This window comes from Hippocampus zosterae, chromosome 11 (assembly GCF_025434085.1).
Source record: "Hippocampus zosterae strain Florida chromosome 11, ASM2543408v3, whole genome shotgun sequence".
NCBI classification, from domain to species: Eukaryota; Metazoa; Chordata; class Actinopteri; order Syngnathiformes; family Syngnathidae; genus Hippocampus; species Hippocampus zosterae.
The window spans coordinates 4,966,113-4,992,820 of NC_067461.1; the positions used below are offsets into that span (position 1 = coordinate 4,966,113).

The following is a 26,708-nucleotide window of genomic DNA, read 5'->3' on the forward strand; positions in this document are numbered from 1 at the left end:
TAAAAGATCCACCCTCTTAACCCAACAACAAAGGCTTTGAGGCAAACAACGAACTGTGATTTATTATTTTGTTTCCTTCACCATTGCAAGGGCTCTCTCTCATAAAAATTAGCATTCCAGGACGGCTCAAAACTGCTCAACAGCAAATCAACATTCGGTTCGAGAACTCATTCTCTGCATTTTATTTCTCCCCACAAAAATCAAGTCACTCAACATTTTTATATGTTTCAGATACTATGTTTCTCCTGTTTATCATTCCGAATCTACCCCCAAATATACATATATATATATGTATATGTGTGTATATATATATATATATACGCAGTATATATAAATATGTATATGTATATATATATATATATATACATATATATATACACAGTATATATAAATAATCAGGCCAAGTCATGTTGCAATGGAAGGCCTGGTGGAAGCACAAGGGGCTATGTATGTTCAAATATTCCAAATAATTTCTCTTGTGGTTGTCATCAGTCAGCTCACGGTTGAGCTGGAATCCCTGCCGAGGTGCAACCCTGACTGGTTGCCAGCCAATTGCAGTGCGCATAACAAACATTTACCCTCAAAGTCATGCCCATGGACAATTTAGTCTTCATGGGCCTCACATGCAGGAGAAAAGCCAAGCTAGCGCTAGCCCTCAGCTGCCCTCATGTCTAAAGTAATCTTTCATCAAACTGAATGTTCAACATCGTTATAAAACCTCATCAGTCATCACCTACTCTGGAATATTCCCACAGAGGCCCCTTGAAAGAGGCAAGAATGATTCGACCAAGACGAAATTCGCTCATGACCTCAGCTGTTGATAAATGGACGCTTCTCTGAATGGCTGCTGAAAGCACTGAAAAGAGATTTTTTTTATTTTCGGGGGTGATGTTATTTATGCAGCGCTGCTTCGTTTTTGCCTTTTGCCCCGCCGGAGAATTTGTAGCTCCCTCCCCAAAGAGCCCGAGTGCTGCACCTCCCACACATAGAAGGGCCTCCTCGTTGTCCTTCCTCCTCTTCCTTGGCTTTTGGAGCTGACTTGATCACATAATGCTGAAGGATGCTCTCATTTCCCAGCTTGTCTGCTTCTATTATGAAGCTTTGGCAGGCTTCATTTGGCAAAGGGGGTGATACAGCTCTTCCTGTTTGTCAGTCCAAACTCCAGCCAACTAACGGTGTTGTTTGTCATGCGTGTGGTGAAAAGCGCCCCAGTAAATACTTACTTGTCCAAAGAATCTTTTTCCTGCTCACAAGCTTGACTCTAGCGAAAATTAGCATTCGACACTGGTCAACAGCAAATTTTATTCAGAGATGGCTTAGTGTCCTCCAATGTATTTTTTAGGCAGACCCTCCCACCCCCATCAACTTTTTTTCTTAAACATCAGATTGTTGAGATATTTTCATATTTTTTGTTTTTAAGCTTGACTCACAACAGCTTGCGCAATGTTGATTTTATCACACGTAATTTAAAGCTGACGTTTCCAAAAAAAAAAAAAAAACTATTCCACCTGTTGGTGAACCTAAACCTTAATTCATCGATATTACTGAGTACCGGTACATTATTATTGTGACAAAAACCTAAAAACAAGAGCATTTTCAGAATCGGCGCCAAAAAAAAAAACAATTCTTGAAATTTTCTTGATTCGGCGCAAAAATAAAAACAATTCTAGAAGCTTTCTTGACTCTCTGATTAATAAAAAAAACAACAACAACTTAGTAAAAGTGTGTTGACTCCTGTAATTGACGCTCGGTATCGATGCATTGGAGAACAAAAAAATTCAACTAAAACATTCCTGATTTATTATTTATTTATTTATCCTGATTTTGATAAATAGTACTGCGATTTATCCATTTCGTGTTCATATTGCATTTAATTGAAAGATGTTTGTTGTTTTTTTTCCTCTTTCTTCTTTCTACATACATTCTTGCTGCTGGAGGCTGTAAATTTCCCCAGTGTGGGACGAATAAAGGATATCTTATCTTATCTTATTTAGGGCTGACCAACGCCATGAAAAACGAGGGATGGCTTCTTCAATGTATTTTATCTTTTTCATAATAAAAATAAGAATAATCTGTGACTCAGTGCCAGAGAATTTAGTTACGGTTTGGTCATATAATAAATTGAACTGTTATGTCAATAATATGCACACAATTTCGCAGTCTACAATAATTTGACGATGAACTAGCTTTTTTTTTTCTCATCACAGTGTCATCTGGTGGATCTAGTGAAGTACTACCCCTCAAGCCCAACAACCACTGAGGTACCGCCACAAATGACTTTGCATGTCTCACACATGTCCACACAGGTCTCGCTCTGTCTGTCGGTCCCTGTCGGCTACGTATACAAAGAACCTGACACACTTTCTTTTCCACACCAACACACTTGCACAAATACAGTATGCCTCAACCAACCCTCCTCAAGGATGCCGGGCCAAGACAAACAGCAGCCTTGATTCATGGGTTCACAAGCAAATTCTATTCTCAACGGCACCGCGGCCTCTCGATGTAATACCATACTTAGTCCGTGGAGATAATATTGTTGTTGCAGAGCAAATGGGACTTTGTCTTTTAATGGATGGGTCAGGAAAAAGAGGGCGGGGGGCGGGGGGGGGGGCGGGCAGTGGCAATAAAACAGCCACATTGTGTACAAGCACACACAGTGCCATTTATGCCTCTGCATTTATTTGACGTCAATGCATTTATGTTGCTGTACTCTTACTCCCTTTGCTTTGATTTATATGCGATTTATAAGCCGATTAGAAAGAAATACCAGTGATCGGTCCCTCAATTGTTCTTTTTTTCCCCCTATCATCGCTCATCACATTACTGTTGTAACGTAGAACCATATCTAAAACTTAATGTGACCTCAGATGTTACTTGCAAGTCGGTGAGGAGTTATGACTTGTCGAGTGTGGAAAAGCAGCTCTGACCGATGTGGCGGCATTGGGGCCCAAATCTGACGGGGTGCCAATGTCATCAAATAATGTTTATTTTATTTATTTGATTTTGGGGGGCGCTAAATACTTTCCATACTTTTTTTTTTTGGTACCTGCAATGGAGCATGTGTTTTTGAATATTCTCTCTCGATACTCCCAAAGTGATCCTAATATAAGAACAACATTCAGTACTCCCCATACACTATATGTATAGTATACATACTATTCAGTCTAATGAGGTCCCAAAATTAACAGTATTCATATTTCTTGCCTCTGATTGTGATAATGTGTCGAATAATACAGAAAAAATGTCTTCATTATTATTATTATCAAAAATGTTTATTTTGTCTTCGTCGTAAAGTAGTGCTTAGGCACCATCGTCCGGCATGACTGGTCTGCTTAGTCTACTTTGCGGTTTCAATTGACATATATTATTTTGTGAAGATTCCAAAAGTGACAGTAGGTGCACTGACTTCTACTATTTATCTGAAGTGCATGTGCACATATTTGTTGGCCCATGAGTGAAGTTAGTTTATGCTTTATGTTATTTAGGCTGGCATGCTGACTAATACTATTGATGAACCTCGTGTGAAGGTGGTTTGTTTCTTTTTGTTTTTGTTGATGTACATGTGATGTGTGATGTTGATGCTTTATGATCCTCTTCGTTTGAAATGGTTTTCCGCCATCCTGCAACGTCCAAACGTGACTATAACCCCTTTTTAATTGGAGGTGTCAATTGTGGAGGTACGATACGCGTTTGCCAGTTTTTCAAAACATCTACACATCTACATCTACACAAAGGGTAGAAATATGCTATATTTTTTATTCATTCGTTCATTCATTCATCTTCCTAACCGCTTGATCCTCACTAGGGTCGCGGGGGGTGCTGGAGCCCATCCCAGCTGTCTCCGGGCAGTAGGCGGGGGACACCCTGAATCGGTTGCCAGCCAATCGCAGGGCACACAGAGACGAACAACCATTCGCACTCACACTCACACCTAGGGACAATTTAGAGTGTTCAATCAGCCTGCCATGCATATTTTTGGAATGTGGGAGGAAACCAGAGCACCCGGAGAAAACCCACGCAGGCCCGGGGAGAACATGCAAACTCCACACAAGGAGGCCGGAGCTGGAATCGAACCCGGTACCTCTGCACTGTGAAGCCGACGTGCTAACCACTGGACTACCGGGCCGCCCGCTATATTTTTTATATTTATTTATTTATTTTTAATGGTTGATCACAGTCACAATAGCTCACCGAGGCAAACCACTTAAATGTATAATTTTTCCAACATGAAAAGTCATTGCGAAGCTCTGCTGTTTTGTAACGGGGTCGGGTTACGTACATTCAGGGATTTCATTCCGAGTGTCTGGAGATGGCATCTCGTGCAATCAAAGTGTCGAACTGGCGCTGAAGATGGCGGCGGTGGAATGATGACACTCATGCATGCATTTTGGGGGGGAAAACGTGCGCGTCTCAAGAGGCCGTGAAATGAGTTGCCCACGCACGCCAACTCGCTCGACTTCCTCCTCCTCGCTGGTTCAACACTTGCCTGCAGCCTCTCTGACCGCTTGCAATGAGAGTGTCGTTCGGGTCTATTTGTCGCCGCTGCTGAGGTGCCTCACTCATCGGCTGTCAATAGCCAAGGTGATACTGCGGCCTCTTTCTCGCCAGAGTAAAGCATGGAGTGACGCTCACGAGGATAGGACGCACGTGGCGTCCGTTTATTGTGAATATCGAAGCCAGCGAAGCCTTCTCTGCCGCCTTTAAAACTAATTGGCTTGGTGATGAAGTGCTGCATTCATGAGGGAAAATGGAATCAATGCTTTCTCTCTTGGTGAGTGATGAGTTGATTTTTAGTCTCTGTGTCTCAACAAGTTGCAGCCCGCAAATCGTCATGGCAACAAAAGCCGTTAGCAGACCCCCGTAGATGGGGCGGGGTGAGCAGGGGCTACTATGTTACGAGCTAGGAGAAATTGTGTGCTCATTGACAATAGTGCTATTAATGAAGTTATAAAGTTGGACTACGAAATAGGTAGTGGAAGGATGTCAACTTGTGCACAGTTTTGCCTCACTGGCAACATATTTGTCCGAGTTGTGAGGGCAAAGGGTGTACTTGTACATTAACCCTTTCAGGTCCACAGTGGACAGTTTATCATGTTATCAGGTTACAATGTGAATGAAACGGTTAAGTATGCAAATAAATGTTGAAATAGTTTGAAGTAATCTATTTGATATCTGTGATGGCTACTAGTGCATGACACATGCCTCCAAGATGGAACCAGTCACCGGCGCAGCACAGTAGTTAACTCCATTTTTATATCAATGGCACTCAGTTAAGTATCGTATTTTCCGCACTAAAAGGCGCACCTAAAATCCTACCATTTTCTTCAAAGCTCAGAGCGTGCCTCAAAATCTGATGCGCCTTGTGAATGGTCATTACGGTAATATGCCAACCCCAAAATAGCTCCTTGCTCGAGACATGTGTACAACACAGAGTTCAAACTTAAGGCGATCGGTTTCGCAGTTGAACGCGGAAATAGAGCAGCGGCAAGAGAGTTCAACGTTAACGAGTCAATGTTATAACTTTGTTATAACTCTGATGGTTAAATGCACTGTGTCGATGCTTTATTAAATACGTTTGACTGAAATCTGATCGTCGCTATATAAATCAGGGTGGAGAGTCGTGTGCTGTTGGCATTTCCTTGAGCGTCGCTCCATCTAGTGGATGCATCATATATTGCGTCTTATTGTGTGGTGCATCCAATGTATGAAAAAAATTGCAAAATAGGCCATTCATTGAAGGTGCACCTCATAATCCAGTGCGCCTTTTGGTGTGCAATACTGTTTTTTTTTTTTTCCCCTTTCATAAATTTAAGCACGGTAGTCCAGTGGTTAGCACGTCGGCTTCACAGTGCAGAGGTACCGGGTTCGATTCCAGCTCTGGCCTCCCTGTGTGGAGTTTGCATGTTCTCCCCGGGCTTGCGTGGGTTTTCTCCGGGTGCTCCGGTTTCCTCCCACATTCCAAAAACATGCATGGCAGGCTGTTTGAACACTCTAAATTGTCCCTAGGTGTGAGTGTGAGCGTGAATGGTTGTTCGTCTCTGTGTGCCCTGCGATTGGCTGGCAACCGATTCAGGGTGTCCCCCGCCTACTGCCCGGAGACGGCTGGGATGGGCTCCAGCACCCCCCGCGACCCATGTGAGGATCAAGCGGTACGGAAGATGAATGAATGAATGAATTTAAGCACAGTGTTCAAAAACCACAAGATGTTTCAGTGGCTTCCAATAACATCGATTATTCAGGATTTTTTTTTTTAATGAACACACTACTATACGACTGAAAATAGTGGTCAGGATGGTACTACACTGAGAACTTTTTTTTTCTTTTGAAGCGATTCAACCGTGCTGGATCACATTCCAGAGTATCCAAGTGTGCAATGTTGTTGGCTTGTGTCTTCACACGTATCTTCACTTTCATATACGCTACAGTCAAGGAATGGCCAGAGGACAGTTTAGATCTTCTGGAATCATACAGCAAGCGTAGTTGGCCACCAAGCATGCATAACGGCACCCCCCAGCCACTCTGTGAAGACTGCACAGACAGACAAAACGCCAAACTCGCAAAGCTAATTTCTCCCGACTAATTCTACAAAAGCTGCGATGTGATTGCTTGTTGTCAGAGAAGGGTCAGAGTGTTCTCCTTAATGGATCCCCGCACGGCTGATTTAGTGCGCCACAAACCAAATGAAGAGCGATCACGCCGCCAGCACGCAACACTCGCTGGACTGTTTCCCAGCAGCCGTGCCGGACTTTGCTTCCAAATCTCTGCGAGCGTTCCCCGAGGGTGATTCATGCGCCACTTGAACAGTTTTATCATGTACGATCTCGACACTGTGCTGTATACCCGTCCATGCGGAAACTATGTTTCCAGTGTTGCGATCAAAGCCGTGGCTAAATGCGGGCAATGCATTTAACGTGGCATGAATGAGTGTTTTGCAGTATTTCATTTTCCTTTTTAATATATATTTTTTTCTCCATTGTGCAAGTTGTACCTTGCATAGCAGATTTATTATGGATGTAATATTGAAGTCTCTCACGCGCTATCGTGAAGACCACGTCAGTGTTGTTACATGAGTGAACTCTTGCCCTCTGGGGTGTACGGTCTTATTCCCGCCGAGCCCCCTCCGGTGGATTAGAAGCGAAGAAAGCGTCTGTCGGCTACCAGGCAACTGCATCCTGTGTATAAGATGGCGAGCGGCGATGATGCCAATTCGCAATATCGGCCCGGCGTCGTCTTTGTGATGCAAATGTGTAAAATTGCATTTGAGTGTCATGAACTCCTTGGCTGAGGGGTGCGTTACTTGAATGAAACATCAAAATCGCACCGACACTTGCGGGGGGGGGGGGGGGGCAAAACTCTTAATGGCGTATGCTCAAGGCGAGGAAATGGAAATAAGAATGACAGTGGAACAGGCGTGTGAACGTGAAGCTGATTTGGACTTTTATTTTTTAAGACCGATTCCGATAATTTTCTGCCGACTGATTAATTGGCTGATTTTTTAAAAACATGAACTAATAAATAAAATTTTTTGTCCCTTAACGCTTACAATAATAAAACTGTGAATTGCAGGTAGCTGTTTTACAATACTTTGTATTTTGGTATATATATAAAAAAAAAAAAAGATGGCCACTTTTTTTTGTAGGTTGAGTGGGATGATTGAATGTCTTTATCTTCACCTTGTTTAAAAAAAAAACTATTTAATGAGACGAAAATTAGACTTTAGGTTCTTAAATGTAGGTCAGTACTTGTGCTAGCTGGGACCCCGATGGCCCAATACTGACAAGTTCAGACTTGACAGCTAAGACAAAATGCAACACAATCCCTCCCCGCGGTTTGGAGGACACCCCACCATCAATAAATGTCAGTCAAAGATGGCCGCCTTCCACTTTTGCCTTCTTTCCTTTGAACAGAAAACCATCGTAACGCTTCGTGCATTTTTTTTTTTTTTTGGGTGGTCTTTTCAAACCAAGGCGACAGACTTTGTAATGTACCGTAGTTGATCTCTTTCGGGGGATTATACCTCTTAAAATAAAATACTTTTGCATGGTTCCAAAGCTAAGTGCACACAATTTGGGATTAATGTTATTATAGCTACTCATAAACATTTCGTGATGGCACTCGGTTAAGATGCTACCTTCAGGCATGAGTCATTTTTACCTGTTTGCACGAATAGATTAAATGAAAGACTTCCTTTTTCTTTGCTTTCAGAAGACTGACATTTATTTTTTGGGGCACTTCCAGGAATTTCCATGTAAACAAGTCTCCATTTTATTTATGAATTTTTATTTTCAGGACATTACCAGAAGACCGGCAGACTGCCACTGTTATCTGAGTCGTGTTGGCCGGGTGTGCTTAAGCTCAGGACACGTTGATCCGTGTGACGCGTTCTGGCTTTATCTGCGGCCGTCCAGTAGTTAAGTCTTCTTCTGGGGCACTTTTTACTAGCACTTCCTGCCGGAGTGATGGGAATTGGTTTCACACGGAGCGGGGGTTGAGCATGTGGTGGGGGGTTTCTAGTGTCGACTCTGCGGAGTAGCGGTCTGCGCCAGTTGACATGCTGCAGGTGGCGGCCTGTTGTACGTTCAACTCGGGCAGGAATGCGACAAGTCCCTTTGGGGGCGCTTATATTTTTAGCAAAGATAACCAAAAAATGTGCGGTCATTGTTTGGCAACAAATAGCCTTGTTTTTATACTGAGAGGGGGCCGGGTTGCGGTCCAGGTGGAAGATCGGCTAAATGACAGCAGTTCTGGGCTTTCTAGTTGGGACCTCGGGGCGGGGGGGGGGGGGGGGGGGTTCCTCCCGGTGATTTATGGCCGTCCCCCGCACGCCGGCCGTGTCTATCTTTAGCCGTGGGGGCTTTTTATGTGGCGCTTGAAGCCAGGCCCGTGCTGTGCCCCTGGAGTCAGAGCCGGCTGCCTACAGTCGGGCCTTCCACTCGACACTGCATGCTCACCTCCTGAGATAGGCATGCCTCAAAGTAATTCAAGGTCCCGTTTTTTTTTTTTTAAGCCAACAGCAGCTGCCAAACCAGACAACCCAAACAATGCAGTTAGCTCATGATGCAACGATTAGATCACTTGTCATAAAAAACTATTTGAGGATCCTCTCTCACCGATTAGTCGGGTGGCTGTGAAAGGTTTCCAGACCTTAAAAAGACATTTAAAAGCATTTAATCTACTGGGAGTTTTTCTTTCAAAATGAACAAACTGAATTTATCATCTCACAATCTATTCATTCATTCATTCATTCATTCATCTTCCGAGCCGCTTGATCCTCACTAGGGTCGCGGGGGGTGCTGGAGCCTATCCCAGCTGTCTTCGGGCAGTAGGCGGGCGACACCCTGAATCGGTTGCCAGCCAATCGCAGGGCACACAGAGACGAACAACCATTCGCGCTCACACTCACACCTAGGGACAAGTTGGAGTGTTCAATCAGCCTGCCATGCATGTTTTTGGAATGTGGGAGGAAACCGGAGCACCCGGAGAAAACCCACCCAGGCCCGGGGAGAACATGCAAACTCCACACAGGGAGGCCGGAGCTGGAATCGAACCCGGTACCTCTGCACTGTGAAGCCGAAGTGCTTACCACTGGACTACCGGGCCGATATCTCACAATCTACATAAAATTTATTTGATTGTCTTCAATTATAATATCGATGACATTTTATCAATTGACCATCCCTTTATGAAATGAACCAGTTTCTTTTTGTCGGCGTAAAACTCAGGATGGGAGAGGATTGAGAAATTCATTAATTCCTTTCTAATCTCTTCAGGAAAAATGAGGCTAATCTCGAAATGCTTCCTCTCGTCTTTCAAATTTACACGGTATCCATCCATCCACTATCGTCATTCTCTTTATAAAAGTGAAATTTATAAAGCACTTTTCGCTAATGTATTTGGAGTTTCTTTCACAAGCCATTAGAATTCAAATGAAGTGCAAATTTCAAGCAAAAAGTGCACATATTCAGCGCCGAGAGCTCACCAATCACCCGATGATGGACCGCAAGTGTTTAATTCAAATTCCTTCCACAATTATTCTGCATTGAATCAAATGGAACGTGCTTTATTCTGCTCATTTGTAGTCGCCCACAAACTCCAGCGGCCTTCTCTCTTTTGTTTACCTTTTTCATACTTTCCCTTCTCGTAACAGTCATCCCCAAGCTGAATCGCGTCTCGTAAAAGCTGAACTGCCATTTTTTGGAAAGCGCCCCCGTTTGGGGTGTTAGCCAGTGCACCCCACGTTTCCTGCCACCATAGCACTGAAATTCTTGTGCATGGCCTCCAGATGGTACGCTTTACGTTGTCAGGGGGGCGGGGGGAGGGGGGGGGGGGGTAAATAACAAAGAGGGGAAGGCTGCGCCGTATAGGCACAACTGGCCACCCACTTCCTGTCTCGACGCACACGCGTGCTTACGTCGCGCTCGCCTGACGTGTGGACAGAACTCGACATGTTTTTGGCATAGATGTCACCCACCCAAGAGCCCGGGGGGGTGGGGGGGGGACACACACCCACTCACGCGCTCTCACTCTTAAATACACTCACACACTTCCTCATTCACGCGTACAGAGACTCGCACACTTTAACACAAAGTCTCACTCACACGCACTTCCACTCTCACGGAGTGACACATTCTCACTTTGAACTCACACATACGCTCACGCACAATCAATCTCACACCGACTCACACTTTTTGCACTCTAACACACAATCTCACATGTACGCTCGCACACACTAGAAACACTCTCGCATTCACTCCCACTCTTGCGCTCGCTCACCCAAACACCCTCCTCTCACACATACACGTGCAAGCACACACACACACACACGCTCACACAGTGTCTCATATGGCACTCATACAAAAATGCTCTCACACAGACTTGTAGGTGGCGATGGCCCACATGCCCTGTCACACGGTGTAACACTCACTCTCATAAACGTATTCACACTCACCCTCTCATACATGCTCTCACACACACTCCCTTCATTTGAAAACAAGTTACCAGTTTTCACTACTCACTTTGGCCAAATTGAGAGTAAACATTGTTTTTGTACTGACTAAAACAAAAACAACCCCCCCGGCCCCCCTCCATTAGTTAACTGCACATCTACTTTGTATAAATCTGCACCGCAGATGTGTGTATGCAATCGGTAACACGGCATCTGATGTCTGTTTTGGCTCCTCACAATGTGACGAACATCATCATGTCACTCGCTTTGGTTTAACATAAACAAGAGCCCGCACGCCCCCCACCCAAAAAAACAAACCTAAAAAAAAACCCAACATGGTCAGCAGTAAATTCTTGTGTCATGAGAACATCACTCAACTGTTTATTTCGCTGTTTGGGATAGGCGAGATGAGAAACGTGCTCTCTTGACTCCCGGGATGATATAATTTGTCTCCATTTTCACACCCAGAACCAGACGATATGGATGCAATTAAATTTATATATTTTTTTTCAGGGGTTTCTGGTTGTATAGACCTTGTCAGAGTACAAGAGTATTCCGCAATATTTTCAAAATAAATATTTCCAATACTCCTACATCTCAAGTTTTTTTCCCCAGCCATATTTGAACGTTTGTCATCATATTTCAACTTTTTCCCCTTTCATAATTTTGAGAAATTTAAAGCCCTCGAGCGGATGGCTGTATATGGCACCCCTCGCCGATGGCTTTTTCCAAACGGCTGTTTAAAACTTAAAAAGGCCCCGCAGCGTCGTCACGGCGTTAAGAACCGAGTCGTGCACAGAAAGTTGTCCGGCTCGCTTCCTTGGGCGCATGCTGTCTGAGGTGAATGTCAATATCAGATGTTCACACCCACTTGTCCTCAGACAGTTGCGAGTCATGGCCCTCCGGTGGGGACTTTGTAATACTGCCAGAAGCACACCGCAAATATCGAAACCAACAGTATTGTGATACAGAAAGGGACTTTGCACACAACTGTTGAATAATATCACATTTTTTCTGTATATCTTATCAATGAAATGTTGAGAAATGAAGAGAAGAGGCTGTTGTTAATATTCATTCATTCATGTTCCAAAGCCTATCCCAGCTGTCTTGGGACAGTAGGCGGGGGACACCCTGAACCGTTTGCCAGCCAATCGCAGGCCACACCGAGACGAACAACCATCCACACTCACACTCATACCCAGGGACAATTTTTGAGTGTTCAATCAGCCTGCCATGCATGTTTTGGGAATGTGGGAGGAAACCGGAGTACCCGGAGAAAAGCCACGCAGGCCCGGGGAGAACATGCAAACTCAACACAGGGAGGCAAGAGCCGGAATCGAACCCACGACCTCTGCACTGTGAGGTGACAAAAATCTTACAATTCACGTTGTCAATGTTGCTTCTGATCGTGTTTTGGCACCTCACAGCTACACCCCCCCCCCCCCCCCCCATACCTAGAATCTGATGGGAACACCGCATTCCAGATCCTGAACTTTGACCTTTTCACTTCATCTGACGCATGATGTTACTCCGGTGATGTTTCGGGACGATTAAAAAATTATCTGAGGTGGGGGGGGAGCAAAGTCTGCGACAGCCATGCGAGCCACGCAGGAAGGAAGTATCATTACTGCATTTGCTAAGTCAATTTCCTGCGCTCTGCTTCAATTCGTCTCCAGTGCCACGCAGCCGATCAATCAGCAGGCCGCAACGATGTCATATCATGTTACAGCGTGAGACACACTTCATATACCCCCACACCCCCATCACTCTACCCACTCCTTCGACTTGGAAACTCAAAAAGATCCGTGGCGGAAAAGAAGTTCCCAACAGCTCCCTAAAGATGTCTCACCTCTCCTGGGATGGCAGGTCCAGACAGGCAGACAGCTGGTGCGGTCTCAGCGGGACCAGCAGGGAACAGTGAAATAGACACGCCATATGTATCGGCACACATGGACGTGGAAATGGAAGAACATAACAGAGTACTTATAAAGCTAGAACTTTTCAAACATTTTTTTTTTTTACCTTGGTAATCTCGAGATTTCATTGCATCCCGTGCGGATTCAAGACGACACTTTGCCAGATGGAGGAAAGCACCCCAGAACATAATGGGGAGACGGGGGTGGGGGGAGGGGGGGTCTGGTTCAGTGGGACAGTGTTCTTTTCTTGGTATACTTCAGTTTTGTGACTCACCGATTGTAAGTGTTGCTTAAACGGGTCCTAGGTTTGAATCCCGGATGGGGACCGGCTACTCCGGTTTCAGCTGCCATTTATTTAAAATGATAATAAAAAATTTTTTAAAAGTCTGTTCGATTAATTCACTCGCTCACTGCTCCTCATAGATGCGTGAAACACAAAAACACTTTAAAATATCTAAAACATGCCATGCATGTTTTGTTTTGTATTGCAAAATGAATAGTACTTAATTTATTATATTAATTCTTATTTTCTTTTGTAATCATTCCTTTTTGCATTATTAAACCACTAAAATAAAAGGGAACAGTACGCTGTGATTTCTAGATTTTTTTTCATTGCATTTTGCGGTTAAAAAAATAAAATATACATTTTTCAATTATTATTAAAAGGAATAGTGCAAATCTAACTAATATTGAATTTTGAGTGATTTAAAGTAAAAAATGGAAATAGAATTCAGGTGTTCCCAGAATTCAATGTATATATTTTTGTCCGCATTATACATGCTTCATTTACATATTTTTAAATGCATGATACAAATAAACTAAGAATTACCTCTTAAATAACAAAGGCTGCGCTAGCTTCTGCGTTTTTATGAATTTTTCGGATATTGCGACAAACCCCTCCCCCTACCCATTGCACTCTCCCCTCCCACCTTGTGTCTTTACAGGAAAACGGTGACTTCATGTCTGCCCTCTCGCCATCCGTAAGATGATCCCACCGCCCCTCATCCCTTCTCCCTCCCTTGAGGACGACGCGAGTGCAGGGCGCACCGGCCTTGGGCGTGACCGCTCACTGCCACCGGCGGGTTCGGTGAGAGCGAATCAGGTCAACGCCCTCTCTGATGTTTGTGACCCGCGTCCTGCTCAAACTGGTGGCGCAAGCATTTCTGGCCCCGTGCGCACATGCAAATAAACTCACTCGAGTTTATTTGTTTGACTCACTGTGGTCAGTCACACCGCATCAAAGATCCAACTTGTCTTTTTTTTGTCCCCCCATGTATGAATGAACGGCCTTTTCTTGAATAGGATGGTGGTTTCTTATGACCCCCCCCACCTCTCCAAGCCCCCACCCACGCTCGCAAACCCTGCGGTGGATACACTCAAGGGGTCAAGCAAGGTGACTCATAATTTACCACCGTCATTAGGAGCAGTGATGCATGCATAATTAATCGATTACTTCTTTTTCTGGCCATTGAATTGCGGCGGTCACCGGGAGACGCGGAGGACTCTGATTGCGTGATAACTCACTTGGCGATATCTGCAATGCTCGTCATAAGCAATATCAGAGACAGAGAAAAGGGTAATGCGGTTCATATTATCCCGGCTTTGTAAAATGACTTCTCAGATCACTTAATAGTTAAAGAACTCGTTTGTACTTTTTGAAATAATCACTTGGTAACATGTTCTATTGACCTGACAGTTATTGTGCCCACTAACCTGTTACTTTGGGCTTCAGGAGTTTTGCTGAAACTTGGCGGAATATCCAGAATCAAAATGGTTATCTCTCGTTTGCAAATGAAGACTATTTTTTGTTTTGTCTGGACATCCAACAATTTATTTTGTTTAGTTTGGTCACAAATTTGCCTTGACTGTCAGTATGAGTGTGTCCTACTTTACCAAGTTCTTTTCCTTGTAGTGTGTGTGTGTGTGTGGGGCGGGGAGAGGGGGGGGGGGGTCGCTCACATTTTAAAATAACAGTGAGGCTGTTAATAACCATTTTGCGTGTACCCTTGTTTCAGCTAAGCACTGTGAGGCCCGCAGAGGCCGAAACAAAAAAAAAAAAGATAAGAAGGCAGAGAGTGCGTGGGGAGGGTGGAAGGGGGCAAGTGGCAAACGCCAGGGCGAGACACGATGAATTACAGCAGCTAACAGGAAAATGTGCATTCTATATTTAACCCTGAATCTAAATGAACACATCACTCCCCCTCTATTTCCACACCCTCCTCCATCACCCCTCAAACAGATTTAGACAGTGAAGTAGGACCCCCCCCCCCCCCCCCACACACACACACCCCTCCCCCCAGAAGCCCAGAAATGACTCTTTCTGGCTGTGGAGATTAATCAGCGCCAGTGAGACAAGTGAAACGTGGCAGGTAGCGAACTCTGCGTACTGATGCGAGTGATGCTTTGGCAAACTATATAATTACTGCTTATGCTAATCAGACAGATAAAACAGTGCAAATCTGTTGGGTCATTAGCGCGGTGCTCTGGTGGATGACACTGAATCATACATTTTACCATGTGCGTATTGACATTACACAGTATGTACAGCACGCCACATGTCAGATGGTTATTTTTTTCAGTTGTTATTCTATTTTATTTTTTTTGAGTACTGCTTGTAGAAAATGTTTATTTTATCTAGTCCATTTTATACATACAATGTGTGTGTGTGTGTGTCTGTGTGTGTGTGTATGGCTTCGAGCGGAATAGTTTTACATTCAAACCTCGGTTTTTGAACGTCTCTGTTATCGACCGAATTGGATTTCTACCAGAAAATGTGAATTTTTACGCCTCGAATTACGACTGAAAACCGGTTTTTGACCAAATTGAGCAAACCCGAAAATGCCACTTGACTCCTCTCGGCTTCCTTACACGAGGAACCTCGTGTAACGTTCACTGTGAGCGGACGTGTTTGTGATTTACGCAAATCTGACTTTCTTTTTTTGTTGTTGTTATTTCTGCATAGTGGATTATAGCCCCTAAACATGGGCTAATAAAATCGTTTCTACCAGAAAATTTGAATATTTTACGCCTCGAATTATGACTGAAAACCGTTTTTTGACCAAACTGAGCAAACCCGAATATGCCACTTGACTCCTCTCGGCTTCCTTACACGAGGAGCAGACGTGTTTGTGATTTACGCAAATCTTGACTTTCTTTTTTGTTGTTGTTATTTGTGCATAGTGCATTATAGCCCCTAAACATGGGCTAATAAAATCGTTTCGGATACAAAATGCCGGTAGTTACTTTTTAGGAGACCCCCCCCTCCCCCTCAATGACATGTTTGTACTACCGTTAACATTCCAATCACTTCAATCCAATTCACAAATGATGAGAGTGTCTTGCTACCTCACACGTTTTGCCATGTCAGAGGATTCTGACATCGCTGAATAGTAGGCGACTGTTCAGCATACGAAACACTTCTGATCGTGCACAGCAAGCAAAAAAAAAACGACTTCTAAATGCACGCCATTGAAATGCGACGTGTTATCTGCGCGTGCGTGTGCCGTTTAAAGGCGCAAATATTTGTTTGCGTCCTTTTTTTTTTTTTGAGGGGCGAATGAGGAAGAGGAGGAGGGTGGTGGACGAGTGCGTGGCCGCGAGCCCGACGAAGAGCTGCTGTCATTGGTTTTCTCAATGAGACATCAGCCCCCTCCCTCGCAAGAAAAGAAGAGAAGCCGAACGAAAGGCAGCCTTCGGTGGGCTAACGTCGCTCCATCCGGCCGCTTCACGCCACGCTTTGCTCGGCTCATCCTAACAAGTGGAGCCGGGGGTGGGGGAGGGGGGCGGCGGCGAATCGGGACGGACGTTTGTTTCCCCTCTTTCAGTGGAGTCGACTTTTTCTTTATTTTTCTTTCTTTTTTCCCCCCCTTTTTTTAGGCGGCGGTGTTGGTAAAACTTGTTGCCGCAAACATGAGCGACCTGGACGAGGACTTTGCCAAGATCCTGCTGCTCAAGGAGGAGAGGATCCGCGAGCTGGAGAGGCGTCTGCTGGACCGCGACGACGAGGTGCAGGAGCTCAAGAGGAAGCTGCACAAGTGCCAGTCGGTGCTGCCCAGCGCTCAACTTCTGGGCCCGAGGACCCGGCGCGCGCAGGGCATCTCTGCCGAACCCCAGACCCACCAGGACGTGTCTAGGCACACCTTCCGCAAATATGCCAAAACCGACTGGTAAGCATTCCCACCTTCAACTTTCTCATGAATGGGGTGCTGGGTCGATGAGTTGAGAGGGAGGTGCGGCGGGGGTGTGTGGGGTGTGTGGGGGATGACGCAGCCCACTGTAAAAGGGCTGCTAATTGATCAAATCCATCACGCACGGTCCCCCGAGGGGCGCCCGGAGGAAGTGTGATGCATTATTGGCTTTTAGTAGCCCAAGTGCATGTCTGAGGATATTTAATACTCCATTAGAAGAAGACACGGCGCACCGTGCCGGACCATATGCTTCCTGTCCTATTGGGAAAGCCGTTTGAGCGCTTATTCCATCGTCCTCGTATCCATTTGAAGGTCCACGTACCTGCTGTTTAGTCCACTACAAGTCATACTACTAATATACGTGTTCTACTACTAGCATCACTTTTGACCCACGATGACAACATTGCGCTGGAAATCAATCCTATTGAATATGCTTGATCAGCTGTTTGAGCATTTATGCCAGGGGTGTCCAAACTTTTTGCCAAGGGGGCCAGATTTTATGTGGTTAAATGTCGGGGGGCCGACCTTGGCTGACATTCTTTACATTGAACAACAATATTGTTCAACAAATTTTAGTAAGCCAGTCTGTTTCACATTTCCATTTTAATTTTAATTTCAACAATCTTAAGAATTTCTTTTGGTTCATTTGAAACAGGTATATCACATGCAACTGCTTATTCACTTGACTTTTTCTTAAACAGAAGTCTCCTGAGTGCAAATTGATTGATTTGAAAGATAAAATGTATCACCATGACTTTTCAATAGTCACAAAACCTTTGACTCGAACAACAGGGAAATGAACAAGCAATACACATATCCACAACTGCAAGGATCATTTGAAATATGACATATCAGTCAATATAAACACGGAGTAATGTCTTGTTAACTCGTGAGTGATGCCCTCTAGTGTCTAAATGCTATTACTCATTTAGTGAATGCTATTACTCATTTAGCCACTAGAGGGAAGCAGTATTCTATGAAACATCACTCACCAGTCTACGAGACCTCAGTCAATGCAACACGTGTTCCATTGCGCCCAACCTGCGGGCCAGACGGCACTGATTTTATGACAGGGGCCGAGGGCCGGATGAAATTCGACCGTGGGCCGGATTTGGCCCGCGGGTCGGACTTTGGACATGCCTGATTTATGCCATATCCTTGATATCCACTTTCAGGTCTCGGTACTAGTACACTCTTTGTCCCGATGAGCAAGACAGTTCAGAAAACTAGTAGAATAACTGTGTCTTAATAGTAACATTACTTTGGCTACTCGTTCCACCTTTGGCCTGCTTCTAGGACTACAAAACGCCATATATCCTTGATATCCCGTTTAAAGCTCTATGTACTAGTACGCTCTTTGTCCTGAGACAATTCATAGCACGAGTAGAATGATTGAAGCTAACGAACAGGACGACAGTGTACTGTAACATTACTTTTTTTTAGCCGTTCCACTTTTGGCGTACTTGTACAACTATGAAAAGCGCTATACAGTACCCTGAACATCCAGTTTAAGGTCCAGGTACTAGTATGCTCTTTGTCCTTACTTGTCAAACATTTCTGCTCACTTGTAGAATGATCGTGTCCTGTTAACATTATTATTATTATTATTATTATTATTAATACAATACCAGTGTCACTTTCCGCCTACTAGTACGAATGTGAAATAATATCCAGCTGAAAGTCCAAGTGCACCAACTGTATTCCATTTCTGCACACTAGTAGCACAACTTTAGCATCCGGGTCGTTGACTGTATGTTTCGAGTGCAGCACAATGGTTTACTAGGCGGGTTGAACCGCAAACTCGTCGGTCAAAAGTGGCACTAGTTATGAAACAAAACATTACTAGCTCCGAATTGTGCTAGCAGAAAGGGCAGAGTGTGCTCGGACGTACAGACTTTTCCCACATGGTTCTACAAGTTGGGGGGAAATGTCATATAGTTGTGGAAGGCAAAAATGAAAGAAAGAAAAAAAATGCTGATGTCATGTCAGGCTCGAATCTAAAACATTGCAACATGAGACGCCCCCGCGTGTAATCCTACATGTCCATCCATATGCCGTCTGTGGATGCGAAGGATATCGCAGAAACGCTCAAAGGACATTCCATACAGCCCAGACCCCCCCTCCCCCGCCCTCTTTTCATGTTGCCTTACAGCTGATCCCCCCCCCCCCTCCCCTCAAGCCCCATGGGTGACTTCACTTGTCACTTATCACCTACTAAGCATCAGAAATGTGCTTTAAATAGACCCCGTGCAGGATTTGCAGCCCATTAAGTTTGGACAAACCATTAGGTACACCCCCCATGAGCCGAGGCACATATTTTACGCATTCAAAAAAATATCATGGCACATTCCTCGTTGAGGAATGTCTCAAAAAGTGGCCACACGGTTTAAGTGTGTGCCCTCTGCCATCTGAAGGAAAACCATTTCATTGTTCCGCTTGTCACGATCCGTCACCAGCATAGATGGTTGAAGGAAGAGTTACATTCTTATTTACAGTTTGTCAGTGTTCATTTGAATTTTCTAATTGTTCTTTATATTACATATGAGCCACGCAGCATTTTTTCCCCCTTTACAATACTATATTGATAACGTTGCTCTCTGAAAAAGTGTAACAATTTCTATTTGAACACAAGTCATTCACAACACACGCACATGGAGAATACTCACAGGTGCATATTATTTATCCTCGGTGAAGAATGCCCAATATTATCGGAGCCTCCTTGTACCTTCTTTGCCCTAAGTTTCGTCATTAAACCTACGCGTAGTATGTCTTTATGTTTTATGCTGCCTCCTGGTGGCCGAGGTGGACATGCCAGAAGGAGGAGCACAATGCCCATTGAATTGTCATGACGCACAAATTGTTTAATTCTGATTGTTGATGTGATTACTGCTTGTCATTGTGAAGTACAATATGTTTTGGTTGATTTTTTTTTTTTTATTCGGGGGGGGGCAGCGGAAATGGATTAATGACATATCTAATTATTAATAAACATGTTAGTGAATGCTACATTAAAGTAGTGAAAGGAGTACCTCTCTTGATATTGTCAATTAGAAAAAAGAGCATTCGTATCTTTATAAAATAGATTGCTTCATCCATTTCTTGAACGCGATTAGATTGTGCAATTGTCCCTATTATTCCATCCAGTGAGTGTGCCTGAGCAAAAGAACCGCTGCCAACTGGCACACACTGAGGCTCGAATGTGTCAGATGAATGAATTTCAGTCGAGACAAAAGGACGCGTGGGGCAGGTCCTCATTTGCAAACTTTAATTGACGCTTGGATTGCGAGCAGCAGCAGAAAAACTCCCCGAAGGCTTCTGGAAGCATACAAAGTTGCTGGTTCCAGACCAGGACAAAATGTCTTGTGAGGCTCGAAAACATTTACAGCACGAGGCCCCTCCGCGTGTCATCCGACGTGTCCATATGCCGTCAAGCAGAGACGAGCGCTGGTGACGTAACGTGTTTTCTCACTCCGAGCACCTGTGTCATACATGTCTGACATGATGTGATCCCCTGACCTCCCCACCCTCTCCTCCCGCCACTCTTCCCATATTCCAGCCTCGCAGCAGGCCGTGGCACCAGCCGTCATCGGATTACCATGCGGCGGAACGATTGATCCTGTTTCTATTGATCCACATAGGAAAAGGGCTGAGCTTGGATTGTTGGCGAGGTGAAATTTAAAGCCCAGAGGTACTTTGAAGGACAGTGAGTGGGCTTTTTTTTCATCATGCCAGGATGTGGTGTGTGTGTGTGTGCTTTGGGTAATGGGGGAGGTGGGGTCACAGCTTGAGTCTGTGGGTACCTGCTGAGTTCAGCTTTGTTTAATCGTTTTGCTGTCCTCTGTTAGAAAGTAGTGACCAATTCAAAGTAACCGCATGGTCACTGGGTAGTGTAGTGGTTCACATGGTCGGCGGGTCAGGTTTTTATGGCTCCTGCATGGTCAAAATGATACACCGACGTTGCTCATCAGTCAGTGGCTGGCCGTGCGTTTAGTACTTAGGCCTTCATTGGGGACCGGGGTTATTATAATTATCGGGGAAAAAATTAACTAAATAAACGAACAGATCAGCAATGCTCAAAAACAAAAAAAGCCTACGGTAACTAAAATGACATCATTACAGCGAAAATGTCCTTTGTTTTCATTGGTCAATTAATATGATGCATGAGCTTTGGGGGTTGATTTTAAATGTATTTATTTCGGTATTTCGTACAGAAGAAGGAAGGTCAGTTGTTTGAGAATTCTACTTGAACTTTAGAACGCAATGCCGAGTGACCGAATAATTCAAATATTAAAAATAACTAAATAAAGCTAATACTAAAACTAATGAAAACGAAAGTAAGATGAAGCATTAAAATAAATAAATAAAAACGACCCCCCCCCCCCCCCCCCAAATCTTCTGAAAACCAATTTGCAACATATACCTAAATGTCCATTTTGCTAGTTTGTACGCAGGTGAAGTTTGGGTCAATTACAATAACCGGACTTGGTCAACCATTTGAGGCTACGTGGCATGAAATGTTGACACATTAGCATCACGCAAGTATACTGTGGTCGCTGAGTGCTCATTCTCCTTTGAAAGGTTGTCTCCTTGTTGAGATGGAAAACCTCGTTTGCTTCTTTTGAGTGCCTCTCATTCTTACTGATGCGTTCAAAGCGGCGTGGATTTTTCACCTTTTTGAAGCGGGGAAAAACAACCAGCCACCACCAAAGTTTTAGTTTTGATCTGACGTGTAATATTTTGGTCTATTTCAGATATGAGTCAGATTACTGCGATCATTGGACACCGCAAATGTCCAAAAACAAAAAAAGAAGTAACAAAAACAAATGTTTAAAATGAGAAACACGTTGATAAGGTTGTTTTGCCATTTTTACTCAGCTCAATGGCCGCCCATGACATTTAAAATATGAATAAATACATTGATCCCTCAATTTGATTCTGAATATTTTCAGGTACATATTTATTACTTTTGAAATGGGACTATATTAGTTCAAGTTATATGAGCTGGCAAAAGTTCTAAAACTCTGAATTGAAATAGAAGTACAGATACTTGACGTAAAGGAGGACTGATCTTGAATTTATAATAGAGTGAGTGACTTTTGGAAAAATAAAGTTGGGTTTTGATGGTTGTTAAGGAGAAAGTTTCCCCAATTGTGTTGCAAATGAATTCATACTCAAGGACTCTGTCGGAAAATAGTGCATTCCTGTTGCTTTTGTGCAAATGAGGTCTGCCTTTTTTTTTCTTCATTTTTTTTTGCTCGAATCAAATCCCTCCCGCTTTTTGCATCTTTTGTGTTTGCTCACACAACCTACTTGCCAAATTGTCCTCCTAAGCCATCACGTGGTGTTTGCATGACAAGAGGCTTGCCATCTGCTCTTGTTGACGGCGGCCTGAGCCTCCCCTTTTTTCTTTTCTTTTTTTTAATACCTTAATCCAACACTAGAGGGCAGCTGTGCTCTTCATTTAACCTCCTCATAATAGATCGTCTCGTTTTTAGAACATGTTTCGGCCTGCTTTTCCTTTTAGCAACCAAAACAAACAAACAAACAACCGGTATATCCTCCTCGCCGACATTTTGCCTCCCATCCTCGCCTTTGTAATTACGATTTTTATTTGAAACCCCCCCGAAGTCGCCATCTCGTCTGATTGGCCTTGACAGTTTATTCCTCCGGTGAATTTGCACGGAGATGACTTTGGAGATGTGTTGCACATGAGGCTCAAGATGATACCAGGGGATATTTTCTGCTGCCTCCGATGATTCTTGTTGATTTGAAAGGCCTCGATACGGAGGAGAAGCTCTTTGTTACATTGATTTTTTTTTTTTTTCCAAAGACAAAACTGACTTTTCGGGTATTCACTCCCCCCCCCCCCCCCCCCCCCCAGCCCCCGCTATCTTTCCATGTTTAGCTAGCAGCCTGTCAATCACGGGGCACATACAGTGGAAGTAAAAAGTTGACACAACCCTGTTCAAATGCCAGCTTTTGAGCTGTTAAAAAAAACGAGACCAAGATAGATCATGTCCAAACGTTTTTTGAACATTAATTGGACCTAAAACCTATAAAACACAACTGCTTTTTTAAATTTGGTTTTGTTTTGTTTAACTTTTCGAGAGGACCTGTAAAATTAAACAACTGACACATTTACCCCTCGCGTACTTCAGAAATTTGATCCTGGTTTGTTGAGACCAGCGTTGAGCGTTTTGGCTGTAATTCCTTGAACGGTTTGAAATGTAAACCAGTTATTTGTGAGTGGGTAAGGTCATCTGTTGGTTGGCTGTTAGGTTAGCTAGTCAATTAATTGACTAGTGAGCCGCTTGGTTACTCCAGTAAATTGGTTGTGTCTTGACAGTAGTTCTGTTTGTTTTTGTGATGTGTTAGTTGGGCGGTTATTTGCTAAATTGAATATTTTATTTCTTGGTTAATTTGTTGCTTGATTGATGAGTACGGTAAAAAAAAATGTTTAACGAGCATGTCGACTGGTTTGGTGTGTTGGTTGGTTACTTTTGGTTGACTTGTTGATTGGTTGGGTGCCGCTGAAGCCTTTTCGTGGATTTTGGTTTGGTTAGTTAGTAAACAAGACGTCGTGTCAGATTGCTTGATTGGTTGTCTTGTGAGTTAGCAGGTTGGTTACTTGGACGCTGGATATCATCGTTCGTGAGTTGTCACCATCAATAGCGGTTGTCTCTATAGTACTGTAATGTACTATACTATATATACTATATACTATAATGTAGTAATGTAAATAGTACTGCGACTTATCCATTTTGTGTTCATATTGCATTTAATTGAAAGATGTTTGTTGTTTTTTTTCTCTTTCTTCTTCTTTCTACATACATTCTTGCTGCTGGAGGCTGTAAATTTCCCCAGTGTGGGACGAATAAAGGATATCTTATCTTATCTTAGTTCTAGCTCATTGGTTGGATTATTTATTTCACGACAATGAAATTTACTTCTCAGCGAATGTGTTGTTTGATTGATTTAAGGTTGTTCCGCCATGATACGACCGAGAGAGAATGGACGGATGCGTCCCTTGTCTTGGTTTCCAATAGCTCGCGCAGGTGATTTCTGCAACGGAGCCATAAAATTGGCGTTGAAATCAGCACCGTCTCGATCTGCATTCATTCGCGACGAGCAGCCGATGCTGCACCGCCCCTCGGGTTCCTGTAGGCGCCCTTCTCTGCATGCGGCTCTCAGGCTGATGTGCGCCGGAGACGACGACGAGGCGGAGGAGGAAGAGAGTGAGGCACGGGGGGGAGGGGGGGATGAGAGAGAGAGAGATTGAGAGAGTGAGAGAAAAACCGGAGCAAAGTTTGCGCGGTTGGGACCAAGCCCGGCATGTCATCCGCGGGATCCTGCGCGCGTATCACCGAGTAATCGGACGTGGAGGGTGTTGGTGGGGGGGAAAAAAAAAAAAAAAGAGGCAGAGGGAGTCAGAGGCTGTTGATGCCGGATAAAGTTTGCGCGCGGCGCGGCAGAGCAGAGGAGCGAGGACACCCACGCGAGTGGAAACTTAACGCCGACATGGGCACCCTGCGCGATCTGCAATACGCGCTCCAAGAGAAGATCGAGGAGCTGCGGCAGCGCGACGCGCTCATCGACGAGCTGGAACTGGAGCTCGACCAGAAGGACGAGCTGATCCAGAGGCTGCAGAACGAGCTGGATAAGTACCGCTCGGTTATCAAGCCGGCCACGCAGCAGGTCCAAAAGCAAAGCGAGCTGCACTCGGAGCAGCAGCGCACCAAGAGGCAGGCCATCTCGGCCGAGCCCACCGCCTTCGACATCCACGATCTCAGCCACGTCACGCTGCCTTTCTACCCTAAAAGTCCACAGTAGGTAACCCCTCCTGACCCCCCCCCCCCACCCCCTCCCTCACTCTACCCGCTTTCTGACTTTGCGCTGGCTGCTCCACGCGAACGTGCGGCTCGCTGGCGCGTAAGGCTGCGGGAGGCGCAGCAGGTGGTGGTGGGGGGGGGACCTGTAGGACGAGCATGCGCTAAAAGTCTCCTTTGATTGCAAAATGATCATTCATTCATTCATTCATCTTCCTAACCGCTTGATCCTCACTAGGGTCGCGGGGGGTGCTGGAGCCTATCCCAGCCGTCTCCGGGCAGTAGGCGGGGGACACCCTGAATCGGTTGCCAGCCAATCGCAGGGCACACAGAAACGAACAACCATTCGCACTCACACTCACACAATTTAGAGTGTTCAATCAGCCTGACACGCATGTTTTTTGGAATGTGGGAGGAAACCGGAGCACCCGGAGAAAACCCACGCAGGCCCGGGGAGAACATGCAAACTCCACACAGGGAGGCCGGAGCTGGAATCGAACCCGGTACCTCTGCACTGTGAAGCCGACGCGCTAACCACTGGACTACCGGGCTGCCCTGCAAAATTATCACTTGAACATTTTCATTTCATATCCGGTCCTACTAAAAAGACGTCTCGTTCTTCCAGGCCGTCATGGGTAAATTATTTGTTTGGTTTGTGAATTAGTTGACCGAATGTGTCGGCTGTGATGGAATGTCGCCATTCATCCGTTTTCTTAGACTTCTTCTTATCCGTGTTTAAGGTCGCAGGTGAGCCAGAGCCTATCACCAATTTTCGGGTGAACGGCGGGACGGAACCGGACTTATCGCCACTCAATTCCAGGGTGCATAATAGAGACAGCCGGCCAGTCACACTCCTCTTAACACCGTCGCTGAATGGGGACCGAGTCGTGTCAATGTGCCGCTACCGCAGCAGTGGGAAGTCACAAAGAACTTTCCTAAAAAGAAGAAAATGGATGTTGTGATTTCCTAAAACCAGAAGTGTTAGACTTTTAGAAAAAGAAGACAAATTTGAAATTCCTTTCCTAAAAAGAAAAAAAAACCCCCAGAAGATAAAACGGACACGTCGTGCTTTCCCAAAAAGAAGCCAAAAGATGTAGCTCGTTTGCGGTGGAGCTTGCGAACCGTGGACGTTGCACTTTTAGAGAAAGAAGACCAACCAGACGTGTTGCACTTTCCTCGAAAGAAAACACAACCCGATTGTTCTTTCCGAAAACAAAGACGACGATGTCGCGATCTCCTAAAAAGAAGACAAACCAGAAATCCTGCGCTTTCCCTAAAAGAAGACAAATGATGTATGTTGCATACCCCGGAGGTTGCATTTTTATAAAAGAAATGTTGTCCTTTTCGAAAAGGAAGACAAACCACGGATGTTATTCTTTGCACTTTTCCCAAAAAGAAGACAAGCGAGACATGTTGCACAACCAGAACTATTTTGGTAGCGCGTCGCGGCGGAAGGTGAACAAGGCGATCTTACGGGAAGCGGACAAAAGCGTTCCGATTTCACGTCGGGAGAATTTTCCACAGATTTAAGTGGAGAGCTTTTTTGGAAGGGCTGATGTGTGTGCCAAAGCGCCGTTTATTAAACAAAACGGCGGCGCGCTGACGGAAGAGTTCTGGCAGGCCCCTGCTTGCGTGTTTACCTTCAGATTGGACTCCATCTCCTTCTTTCAGCCTCACTCCTTCACCCTGGCTTGGCCTCTCGCATCAGGAAAGCCGTCAAAGGTTGACGTTTGATAGACTGGGGAAGGATGATGGGGAAGTTACGCACTAAAACGAGATCTACTTTGGTTATTTTATTAGCCCTTTCATGCACCTTGCAACCTGATAACAT

At 44.7% G+C, this 26,708-nt stretch overlaps 1 protein-coding gene across 2 annotated transcripts in view; it reads left to right on the plus strand.

The window, feature by feature from the left end:
• Positions 1-16,513: 16,513 nt before the first annotated feature.
• LOC127610116 (cGMP-dependent protein kinase 1) overlaps positions 16,514-26,708 on the plus strand; it is a 103,249-nt gene continuing 93,054 nt past the window's right edge. Inside the window, exon 1 of one of the 2 annotated variants that reach the window (XM_052079875.1) lies at positions 16,514-17,030. In XM_052079875.1, the coding sequence (XP_051935835.1) occupies positions 16,774-17,030 (257 nt within the window). In that variant the 5' untranslated portion in view covers positions 16,514-16,773. Of the gene's footprint in view, positions 17,031-24,305; positions 24,878-26,708 lie in introns of those variants that run through there. The other variant, XM_052079874.1, reaches the window with a different exon arrangement.